Source organism: Sus scrofa, chromosome 3 (assembly GCF_000003025.6).
Source record: "Sus scrofa isolate TJ Tabasco breed Duroc chromosome 3, Sscrofa11.1, whole genome shotgun sequence".
Classification (NCBI taxonomy): Eukaryota; Metazoa; Chordata; class Mammalia; order Artiodactyla; family Suidae; genus Sus; species Sus scrofa.
Window position 1 is genome coordinate 73,805,142 of NC_010445.4, and position 13,095 is coordinate 73,818,236.

The following is a 13,095-nucleotide window of genomic DNA, read 5'->3' on the forward strand; positions in this document are numbered from 1 at the left end:
ATTCTGTATACAACATATTTGATTAAAAACTTTAGACGACTTCTATGACCACTATGCTGACTAGGAGAAGCTGTAAGAGTCATAATATTCAACTAAAATATATACTCAGCAGTGCTGTTAATATATAAAAGACAACATTCAAGGTAAAATGGCAGAATAGCCTGATTGAATTCATCATCCCAAACAAAACCATTTTAAATTTACAAAAACAACTATGTGAAGGCACTGGAGACCAACCAAAAAGGTAGACATGAAGAGTTTGACCTTGAAAAACTAACTGCAGTGACTGGGGCTTGTCAATTTGTGGCTTTTTTCTAGCCAAAGATTTGGGTCAGTTTTACACGTAGGTTTTGGTACTTGACCCTCTGAGGCTTTCTTCCTTCTGGGATTTTGTCCTGAACTTTCTACCTGCTCAGTGAGCCTCAGACTCTGTGCTCTGACCAGTTAAGCCAATGAGGCCGTAATTTTCTGTCACTTGTGAATTGGCTTAACTGGTCAGAGGACAGAGTCTGAGGCTCACTGAGCCTCAGAAAGTTCAGGACAAAGTCCCAGAAGAAAGAAAGCCTCAGAGGGTCAAGTACCAAAACCTACGTGTAAAACTGACCCAAATCCTTGGCTGGTTGGTAAACTACATGCTCACAGGGGGAAACCCCAGGAACTAGGGGAAAAGCAGCAGCTAGGAGCTGAAAGAACTATGCAGAGACAGCAACTGCTATCTACACAGAGAAAACAGAGTTTAAGGTCTGAATTAAATGCCCATTAAGAAAAGAGGAGAAGTTCCCTTTGTGGCTCAGTAGTAATGATCCCAACTAGCATCCATGAAGATGCGGGTTTGATCCCTGACTTCGCTCAGTGGGTCCGGGATCTGGTGTTGCCACGAGTTGTGGTGTAGGCACAGATATGGCTCAGATCCCACTTTGCAGTGGCTGTGGTGTAGGCCGACAGCTGCAGCCCCCATCAACCCCTAGCCTGGGAACTTCCATATGCCACAGGTATGGCACTAGAAAGCAAAAAAAAAAAAAAAAAAAAAAAAAGAGGAAAATTTCCTTTCAGGCCAAGTTAATTACCTATTAGAATAAAAAAATATTTGTTCAGAGGAAGATAAAATCAAAGTCTTTATAACATCCAATATCCAATAAACAGGAAAATGTGACCCACATAAAGGAAAACAAGCAGCTGTTAAGACATTAAACCCTGAGATGACTAAAAAGTTGCAAATAAAATGCTGACTAAATAACACAATGTAGTAAATATTTTAATATTCTCGAATCAATGGAAATACTGAGCAGAGGACATAAATCGTTGTGGTATCTGCCATGACAGTGAACTATGCTAGGAAACAAGTCTCGTCTTCTTTGAATCCTTCAGCACATAACACTGCATGGCAGTGCTTTTTTATTCAATTAATCTTAAATGCTCTTTATGTGATTACCTTTTATCGTAGGCATAACACTAATAGGTTTGAAAACCTATATTAATAAGTCCAGCACTAAGATTAATAGCATTTGTTAAATCAAAAGCAATTAGCAGAATGTTTTTTGATAAATAGCATAAAATAATGGCTTATGTTTTAAATTCAACTTCATGAACACATCTAAAAAAAAATGTTAGGCTAAGTTATACATTTACACAACCACCATTCTACCTCCACGTATTCAGGAAAACCTCCAAATTCTGCTTAATATTTCCTTGAAACAAACCTACCTCCACTGATAACTGCTACTGAAAGGTTTTGATCACTTAGATTTTCTGTTAACATCCATGCCGGAAGGATTCTTTTCCTCTGGGCAGGGTTTGGCTGTTGCTTACTGAAGTCTCTACTTTCACCTAGGAAAGACTAAAACAGCACCTACATATTAATTGGTAAAAATAATCCTGCATCCTTAATGAAACTGTAAAATTACTTACTTTGCAGAAAACCACCATTTAAAAAAAAAAAAATCCATCTGCGACTGTGAACTGAGTCAAATTTCTCAAAGAAAGAAATTCAATATCTCTATTAGTTGAAGTGTTTTGGTCTAGTATGATATTCTCCAGAGCTTAACTTTATTTATTTATTTTTTAATTTTGCTTTTTAGGGCCATACCCATGGCATATGGAAGTTCCCAGGCTAGGGGCTGAATTGGAGCTACAGCTGACGGCCTACACCACAACCACGACAATGAAGGATCTGAGCCAAGTCTGCAACCTACACCACAACTCACGCCAACACAGGATCCTTAACTCGCTGAGCCAGGCCAGGGATTGAACCTGTGTCCTCATGGATACTAGTCGGATTCGTTAACCACTAAGCCACAACAGGAACTCCCTCAAGAGCTTAACTTTAAAACAGCAAAACCCGATCAATGCTAGCAATATCCTAGCAATATCGTCACGATATGTCTAACTCAGTTGTCTTTTCTCTCCTCACAGTAACTTAAGGAACATGTTGTAAATGGATGATTTCTAAATTTCTTACCACACTATTCATAGTGGTTTGGGTCTTTACTATTTCTATGCCTCTTTCCAGCTGTGGGGCTGGCTGCGGTATCTCATCAGGCAAATCAACTGAGGAAGATTTTGGTGTTTCATTCAATTCATCTTCATCAAGCATCTGACTGTTCCTAGAAAATAAAAGTGAAATTCATTAATCATTTAAATTTAAAACACCTCTATTGCCTATCATGCCATCATGTGATTCTCCCAAGTACATCTAACTAATGAGTTATGTTCATCTTCTCAGAGTTATTAGCAAGACAAAAAAGCAGATTACAGCATACCAGAATAAAATATATGGACAAGAATATGTTCTTCGTCTTCTGCTCACTGTTATCACCATAAAATACATTAATCTTTCCAAATCACGGGCCTAGAAACCACAGCTATTTATAAGATGGTCAGTAGCCATCTCTTCAAGGCTCAAGAGCCCTCTATTTATTTAGAGAGTCCATAAAAGTTAAGACTGCCATCAAATATCCAAGGAGAAAATACAGACTGCAAGAATGTCAGGTAAGCTAGTTAGGCTCTTGAAGAAAAAAAAAGTAAAATCCTGAGGTCAAGTTCACACAAAGCTGATACTGGGGCTCTAGCTGGAACTTGTGAAATCTTCCCAAACCTGTACGTAGTTCAACTAAAAGCTAAAGCTAAGCGTTCTGATACAGGAGCATCCTCATTGTCACATGCAGAACATACGTGCAGAAACTATTATTCCTACTTGCTACAAAGTGTGGTAAGATCACTGTAAATTATTGGATCATTATTCCTTATGTATGCATAGAGATGATTCAACAGACTTATCATTTCGAACATTTGAAAATGCAGATGGAAATACTACTCAGGAATAAACAGGAAAAACTGCTGATGTGTAAAACAACTTGGATGAAAATCAAGGGCAGTCTGCTTAGTGAAAGGAGAAAGATACAAGAGGTACACATTGTATGATTCCATATACATGACATTCTGAAGAGGTAAAGCTACAAGGAGAGAAATCAGATCAGCAGTTGCCAGAAACTGGGGGTAGAGAAGGAGAATGACCACAAAGAAGCAGGAGGGAACCTTCTGGGGAAATGAAAATGTTCTCTATCTCACTGTGGTGGTATTTACATGACTACATATATTCGTCAAAGTGCACTGAATTATACATTTAAAAGGGCTGAGTTTTACTAGGTATAAAATGTCCCTCAGTAAAAGCAAACTTTAAAAAATGAGATTTCAAAAAAAATAAAAGAAAAAGAAAAAATAAGATTTCAAAAATTTATCTGAGAGAAGAATAACCAATGGCTTGTTTTATTTGTTTTAGTGTTCCTTATAGGAATAACCTCCTTCAAAGGCAGACTTGAAGTCATGGCAGGACTCAGCCAAAACAGAATAATTTACTTAGACTAAACTTCTGTGCAATATCACAGTTTTTGTTAATTCGAAAAATACTTTTAAAACACCTAGTGTGCGGGAGGCACTTGCCAGGCACTGGGATTCAGGCTTGAAAATGTATAACTGTATCAAATTGCACTCCCATCACAATATTCAAATCCATTTTTCTCACAGCATACAGAGGTGCTTCCAAGATTTTTTTCCTCAAATTTTATTAATATTTAATTTGAAAAATATTAAGAAACACTCCAGAGAAGCACAATGGCTTTTCACAATTTACAGTGTTAGATAGATAAGCAACATCATCCATTCCATTTCTAGTTTTTCTATTCTGGCATAAATTCAAGACTAGTATACACACATGACATGGCCATAGGGAATTTGTTTTACTATTTACCAAAAATACAATACCAAAAACCCAATCCAAGAACAAAATTCTATTTAACATTTAGTTCCAAGTAGGTCAAAGTACGAATTACTTTATTACACCTTTAAATATAAACATTGTCACTATGATACAGACCTACTTTTTATTTTATCTTCAAATACTTCCTCAAGTAATTAACTATCACAGGATTTATAACACAGTGTTACCAGAATTTGTTAAAAAAAAAAAAAACTTGGAATTTAATTTAAATACAATGTAACAAGGATAAATGAGTTGCCTTTTTCTTTGGTAATAGCTTTACTGAGATATAATTCACATAATCATAAAATTCATGCTGCTAAAGTATAAAATTCAGTCGTTTTTAGCATATTCACAAAGTTGTACAATGATCACCAATATCTAATTGTAGAATATATTCATCACCTCAAAAAGCAGTCCCATGTGCATTAGCAGACACTTCTCATTCTCTTCTGCAGCCCTGGCAACTCCTAATCTACTTTCTGCCTCTAGTGATTTACATTTTCTGGACACTTCATATGGATAGAATTACACAAGTTTTTTGTGTGAACAGGTATTTTCAATTATTTTGGATACATTCCTAGGAATGGAACAGCTGGGTCACATGTAATTCTGTTTTTAAAATTGTGAGGAACTACCAGAGTGTGTTCCAAAGAGGCTGCAACACTGTACAACCCCACTACCAAAATACAAGAATCACTATGCTGTACATCTGAAACTAATATCAACTATACTTTAATTTTTAAAAAGATGCAGAATAAATTCAAAAGGTCCCCTTGTGCCCCCTTCCTAGTCAATCCCTCTGGAAATAACCACTGATGGATTTCTGTCAGTACAGATTTATTTGCTTATAATAGAATGCATTATAAATTATACAGTAGATACTGTTTGGGGCCTTGCTTCTTTGGTAGATTCCTCAGGATTTTCTAAATAGACAATCATGTTATATGTGAATACATGGTTTTACTTCCTCCTTTTCAATATGATGCACTTTCTTTTTTGTGCTCAACTGGACCAGCTAGGACCTCTAGTAAATACTGAACACACAGTTGTGCGAACGGGTATATTTGCTTTGGTCCCAAGTGTAGGGAGAGAACTTTCAATACAAAGTGTCCATCAACAGATGAATTAAGTTGTTGCTGTTTTTTAATAGGAAGGAAATTTCTTTCTTTTCCTAGTTTTCTCTAAGGTTTTTTTTTGACTAATTTTTTTTTTTTTTTTTTTTTTTTTTGCTGCGACCACCGCACACAGAAGTTCCTGAGCCAGGGATCATTTAAGTCCTACATACTGCCAATACAGTTCAATTCTAGAATGGTTTTTACTAAAGCATTTGTGGATGAATTGAGGAATTAGATTACAAATTACTTAATCACATTTCATCAGGCAATCTTACCTTAAAGTACATTCCATTTCCATTTCAGAATGTGTGGAGAAAACACGGAAAATGTATTTGTCAACCAATAAAGAAAAGCTATCTCCAGGATTCAACCAGCACCACAGATTCGTCTTCAATGGTAAGAACTGGCTCTTCTCAGAAGACTGATAAAAACATGGATTTGTGTGTATCTAACAATTTTTTTAAAAAAGAATAATGTTAAAACTTGAAATTATGACAGAAATAAAACTAAATATGAATTCAACAGTTGAATGATTCAAAATTTTAACATCAAAACAATTTTAAGTACAAACTTACACTTAAAAGTCTAATAAATCTGGCACTTATAAATACCACAATTATACCTATACATAAAAAGAAAAATAGATGCAATATACCTTCCATTTCTCTAGGAATCACAGAAAAAAGCAAAGTTATCAATTAACTGGTTAAAAGATACCTCTATTTTGCTTAAGAGAGATAACTGGACATTGTAAAGAGAAAGATAAAAATAATTGTCAGTATGGAAACTGAGTCTCCCTGAAAATTCTTTTCTGCTTATCTTCCTTTAATAATTTCTCATTATGATTAAAAATAAGAAACTACAGGAAGGAAAATCTTGATCAAATTTCTCAAGCAAACAACATACCTTTTTTTTTTCACTCCTCACAGAGGAATCTTCTTATTTTGTTTGACTGAAACTCCCATTATGAAGATTATCATCCATATTCAAATTGCAAGAGGTAAATATACTAAATGTCAAAACTATGACTATATCCACTATTTTGAATTATGTTTCTACTGATTACCTCATGTTAGCAAAGATAATGAAAGACACCTCCATAAGTAAGACTTACTGAAAGGCACCTTAAAAATTCTAACTAGAATCAAGCTGAAATTAGCCATCCCAAAAGGCTGAATAGACTTCTTGTCGTTTATATGATTGGGTTTCTTAAACAGATAAGATTTAATGCATAACAAAACAATCCACATCAATGCAGATGTTCAGATTTTTGTTTTGTTTTTGGGGGGGGTTTTGTGGTTTGTTTGTTTTTGTCTTTTTGCTTTTTCTAGGGCTGCTCCCTCGGCATACGGAGGTTCCCAGGCTAGGGGTCTAATCGGAGCTGTAGCCACTGGCCTACACCAGAGCCACAGCAACGCGGGATCTGAGCCGCACCTGTGACCTATACCACAGGTGTAGGTATGGCAATGCCGGATCCTTAACCCACTGATCGAGGCCAGGGATTGAAAAAAAGATTGAAAAAAGATTTAAAAAATCTTATGTAAAGCAACTCCCCCTACCATCCATCTATCTATTTCATCAGTTTAAACGACATTTTTTTCTAGAAACATCAACCATCTCTCCTGTACAGCAAGGTAACTACCACCTTGAAATTGGACTATGATGAACATTGTTTTTCTATTTATACTTCATTAAGATATCTTGAGATACAACTATATTTTCATGTATCAAAACCTTTTCTGATCTCAACCATTTAAAACATATGTAGGTATTAAGACATGTTTTATTTTTTCTGAGTTGAAAGGTAAAAACCCTTATTCCTACTGTAAAAAAATATTCATTATGGAAAAATTAAGCAAGCTTAAAATAGGCCTCTTTTTAATGCATTTTGAAATTCTAGAAATGCATCAACATTTTTTTTTCTTTTTATCCCTCAGCATTTTTCTTTTTATTGGGAAACTTGGTTAAAATTATTATTAAACACACTTTCACTTTCAAAAATCTTAATCCTTTATATAGACTATAATATGTACAGTATAAACAAGTCTAGAATAGTGTTATAAAAGCAAATAACGTTGTTAACTTTGGTAGGCTACTTTGCATAATTTATTTTACATTTGTTGTTTGTTCGTTTGTTTGTTTTGACTTGTTGCCTTTTCTTGAGCCACTCCCGCAGCATATGGAGGTTCCCAGGCTAGGAGTCGAATCAGAGCTGTAGCCACCAGCCTATGCCAGAGCCAAAGCAACGCCAGATCTGAGCCGCATCTGCAACCTACACCACAGCTCACGGCAACGCCGGATCCTTAACCCACTGAGCAAGGTCAGGGATCAAACCCACAACCTCATGGTTTCTAGTCAGATTCGCTAACCACTGCACCACGACAGAACTCCTTGATTTTATTTTTTTAAAATGCCTATTTCTACACAAAAATAACAAGGCATCTCAAGGGTAAATATATGTTACTCTGATTTCATTTCTATTATATACTAAAGCATGCCAAAGTAGCCACAAACTTTTTTTTTTCTTTTTAGGGCCGTGCCTGTGGCATTTGGAGGTTCCCAGGCTAGGGGTCAAATCAGAGCTACAGCTGCTGACCTACACCACAGCCATAGCAACGCAGCTGCATCTGCGACCTACACCACAGCTCAAGGCAATGCTAGATCCTCAACCCACTGAGCGAGGCCAGGGATCAAACCTGCATCCTCATGGATACTAGTCAGATTCATTTCCACTGAGCCACGAGGGGAACTCCAAAATATCCACAAACTTTTAATGAACATCCACAAAGTTGATGTTCCACTCCATCCAAAGGTCAAGTCCCTGATCATTTACCTATGAAGTATCCCAAGACCATTTGCAGTCACTGCCCTAGTCCACGCTCTTACCCACTGCTTGCATTTCTTGCTTGTGCGTGCTAATACCACATCAAGTCTCCCTATCTTTGTTCACCTCACTGCTTCCCAAGTTGTTCTTTCACATTTTCCTATGTAAGGCCTCTGATAATTCTCCAATATAAACAAAGCATAGCAGTGAAGGTTTCCAACCTCATCTCCCCACGTCGCACACCAAAATCTTCACCCTATACATACAATCTTTAATCCAATAATGGAGACCTACTCAAAATGCTTTTTTATCTACTACAGCCTCAGTAATGTCTTATCCCACCTGGTCTTTCCCCTTGAACTATCGGAACCAGTCACTATCAGCTCAAAGATTACTTATAAGCATCTGATAAATCACCACTAGTAAACGGGTACAGATAACTGTACCTAACACAGTCTTAACTATGATTAAAATGACTACAGAAGTCTCTAAGAGCAGGAAGAATCAATGATATTTCAACTGTCAGTGTTTAGTGAATAATCTCAGGAGTGGTTCCAAATAGTTCACAATAAGAAGTGAGGCTTGAAATCCACTGTATTTACTAAAAATACGACCTGTTGAATAGCATAGAGTTAAATAGATTCACTCCTAAAATTCTTTATATTCCATTCTCTACAAGATATCATATTGCACGATTTTTTAAAATTATAATCTAATCAATTAGGTAAACTAAATTTTAAACAGAATCCATTTTCATCCTCTAAAATGCTCCTGGTAGCAAACAGCTGGGCACATGAACTTACTGGCTTTCAAAACGCAAAGAAAATCACCCAAGTAACTTTAGCTGTCACTTCATATGACTTTATTTGATCAAATACCATAATATACTTTTAAAGTGAGCAGAGAACTATGGAATTTGGGGAAAAGAACCAGAAACTATTTAGCTCAATTGAGAAAGAAAATGACTCCATTTTAGAAACCTAACTATCTAAAGAGTATGTTTAACCAAGGCCAGGGAAGGGGAGGGAGGGTTAATATAGAATAGGGAGCATTAAAGCAAAAGCTGCCAGGAGAATAGGCATTAATACCCAAAAGCCCAAATTTTTAAAAAGAAAAAAAAAAAAAAAAGACAATTTTGAAAGCTGCAATGAATATTAATTTACCTAGTTCTGGCAACTGAATTTCAAAAAGATCTGACCTTAAGTCCTTCCTAGGTATATCTACAAATGGAAACATTTCTACCGTCTTTAAATCTGCATTAAAAGAAAGCAATAAAAGAGTTCCCGTTGTGGTGCAGTGGTTAAGGAATCCGACTAGGAACCATGAGGTTGCAGGTTCGATCCCTGGCCTTGCTCAGTGGGTAAGGATCTGGCATTGCCCTGAGCTGTGGTGTAGGCCACAGATGTGGATTGGATCCCGTGTTGCTGTGGCTGCTGGCGCAGCCACAGCTCTGATTCGACCCCTAGTCTGGGCATTTCCATATGCCGCGGGAGCGGCCCTAGAAAAGGCAAAAAGACAAAAAAAAAAAAAAAAAAGAAAGAAAGAAAGAAAGCAATAAAATAAAATTTGGAGATAAAAAGTAGACGTAGAAATTAAAAACAGAGCCTATATAAATTAGGTAGAAAATGATTTCTACCAAAAATGTCAGAGACATTTTAAAACTATATATAAGACTGCATAAGGACAGAGATGCAGTATAATTTATGCAACATCATATTTCTAAAAAGAGCTGTGAATGTTTGATTTTTAAAAAAAAAATCAAGTTATAATTGAAACAATGCTTAGAAACCTTCCATCAGCCACCCCTGATTTATCTCTCAGTGTGGCTCTCTGACTCATGGCTAGAGCTCTTGAGTGCTTTTACACATTGCTGGGCTTGGAAATGTTCCCTGCTACTCCTCTGCCTTTTAAGTGAAGCCTCCCGTTCCCGAAGTACACCATGGTCACCAGTGAGGAATGTTAGGGAGCCGAAGGACAAGGGTGAAAACAGGAATATACATAGCTTCTGCCTGAACCCTGAATATTTTTTAAATGAGGTTTCCTTTTTATATAGGCTAAGATCATGTTCTCATTCATGAGTATTTTAAAGATTCAGATGAATCTCTAAACAATATTAAATAATGACATAGTCCTAAGTCTATAAAATCTAAGATGCTAAATACAAAGACATATGGTTCTAAGAAAAAGTAAAACACTCAGGAAAGGAAAATGATTACATTTCTTTAAAAAGATAGCACAAACCCAAAGTCAAAGAAACATTCAGTTTGAGTATTTTTTCCTCAGCTGAAATCACTTGATATTTAAGTGATAGGTGGTTAAATATTAGGCATCTAGCAAATCAATCCATAGGCAAAGTGGACCAATCTGTATGGTCTGTGATCATCTTTTTCTTTTCCTAAAAATGTTCATACAGGAGATCTCAGAACTAAGGGCAAAAATGACATTCTAAGAAATCTAATGTTTGTTCCCAAACCTTATATCTAAATAAATACTATTGAATAAGTTTTTTTTTTAAATCTATGTCAAACTTCATACACTCCAACTTAAAAGTCACACATACAAGTCTAAAAGATAAGTTATTTAAAAGTTACAGACAAAAATCTAAAAATACTAATAAAAAAAGAGGACACATTATTTGGAATGAAAATAACATACGTACACATAAAGCTTTTGAAAAATAATAGAATACTATAAATATTTAATACCAATATGTTTGTAAATGTGGTCAAAATTGGCAACTACCTTGAATATACTCAAACTGACTTTAAAAAAAGGTACGTTTATGTGTATATGCAGCTTGTTTAAAAAGTATTTAATTATTAAAAAAAGAGATTGAATTAGATGTATAATTTTAATATACAATCTATAATTAAAAATCTTTCCAATTCCTCCCAAAACCGGACTCATATGAATTAAAGATTTTTTTCTTAATATCCAAACTCTTCCTAAGACCAGAAAAGATGAAAGGTTTTAGTTCCTTCAATGAGGCTAATTTAACTTTGATTCTAAAAGCACACAAGGGTAGGAAAAAATACTGGCAAACCCACATCCACAGTGAGTGAAAGATACAAGCTACCTAAATAGAGGCACGTACAGGGTGTGTGCCTTTTCACATATCCATGGGATTATAAATGTTAACAAAAATGGATACCACGCTCTTTGAAGTGGTGTAAAGGATGCACTATCCATGAAGGAAGAGAACTAAAATACAAATCAATTTTCGATAGCTTTCTCTTAAAGTTATCATTAAATATTAAAAAAGATTGATGTGTACCAAAAAAAAAAAAGGAGCTCCTCTTTTCATTTTTTTTTTTTTAATTTGGAGAGCATTTTTTAAACAAAATGAGTTGTGGGAAAGCTATTGTCATGTTTTATAGCTATTTTACAAGTACACTTATAATTTCATGGAAAGAAAAACAATCACAACTCAGAAATTTTCTTGTGCGATAGAAAGGGTACAATTATCTAAAGATGTGTTTTGAAAATCAACACAAAATGGCAAAACATATATATATATTATATATATATGTCTTTTGCAATTTATATGTAGTTATAGAACTATTCTCTCAGTCACCCAAGGACCAAAGAGTAAGTTTTTGATAAAATGAAATAAAAGCATGGACAGCTATGAATTTACCCTGAGGACTTAACCAACCACTGGCGATACAGTCATTTACAGAGAACAGCCGTCATTTTGCCTTTATAATGCATTTTCTCCCTGCTGATACAAGACTGTAGATTAAATTTAAATGACACACAAAAAAGCTAATATCATCTCCTCATGAGCTAATATCATCTCCTCATGTACTATTTCCAAGAACTGATAAGAGCTAGAGCCTTTTCTAAAGGGAAATAAATATTAGAGGGGGAAAAAAGGCAAATTCATCCAATTTAAAAGTACAAATTAATTTCTGCCCTAATTGTATTCATCTATCATTGTCAAAGATACTTTTTCATTTAATTGGATTTCTAATTTGAGGGAAAGTGGAAAAATATTTAATTTCTTAAACATAATGTAGAGTATACAGCATACATAAGGGATCATCATAAAATATTTGCTACGTTTAAAAAATTTTACAAAGTTTTTTAAACTAAAACGTCTCTGTCAACACTTTATTAGAGTTGTATATACAACTTGCTTTAGAAGATCAAATAATTTGTGATTGACTGGGGAACAGAGAATAAGTGATATTTAACACACATTAAGATAAAATGAATAAACTAGAAGTCATCTGCTCATCTCACACTCAACTATTTCAGACCGTAGAATTCCATTAAAAAATCAGTTTTAGAATTTATCTAAATTTATCTAAATTGTATCTTGAGGAGTTCCCGTCATGGCTCAGTGGAAATAAATCTGACTAGCATCCATAAGGATTCAGGTTCGATCCCTGGCCTCCCTCAGTGGGTTAAGGATCCAGCCTTGCCATGAGCTGTGGTGTAGGTAACAGATGAGGCTCAGATCTGGACTTGCTGTGGCTGTGGTGTAGGCCAGTGGCTACAGCTCTGATTCAAGCCCTAGCCTAGGAACTTCCATATGCTGCAGGTGTGATCCTAAAAAGATAAAATAATAATAATAAAATGAAATTAAAATATATTAAAAAATTGCACCTTGAAGGTGCAGCTACAATATGTAGCTGATTAAACAAATCTATTTCAAGGGGATAGACATTTTATTGAAACTATATTAATATAAACAAGAAATCAAGCACTACATAAATCAAAGAACCTATACATACATCACCAAGTCCAAGAAGCAGCTTTCTTTCAACTAATATAATGTGAATATAATAATTCTTGGGATAAAATTCAAAACCCAATTAAATATTTTTCTAAAAGCGCAATCAAATTCTAGTATTAGAGATGCACATATCCTTAAAATTAAATAAACTTTTTCA

The 13,095-nt window shown here is 35.1% G+C and overlaps 1 protein-coding gene across 6 annotated transcripts in view; it reads right to left on the reverse strand.

Annotated features, from left to right (window-relative positions):
• APLF (aprataxin and PNKP like factor) overlaps window positions 1-13,095 on the reverse strand; it is a 79,044-nt gene that overhangs the window by 53,027 nt on the left and 12,922 nt on the right. For all 6 annotated transcript variants that reach the window (XR_001307662.2, XR_002342624.1, XR_302396.3 and 3 more), the window contains exons 3-5: window positions 5,649-5,821; window positions 2,459-2,603; window positions 1,705-1,837 (exon numbers count right to left, since the gene is read on the reverse strand). Coding sequence is in view for 3 of the 6 variants with exons in the window: in XM_005662500.3 (XP_005662557.1) it covers window positions 1,705-1,837; window positions 2,459-2,603; window positions 5,649-5,821 (451 nt within the window). In the remaining 3 variants the exon portion in view is untranslated. The remainder of the gene's footprint in view (window positions 1-1,704; window positions 1,838-2,458; window positions 2,604-5,648; window positions 5,822-13,095) is intronic.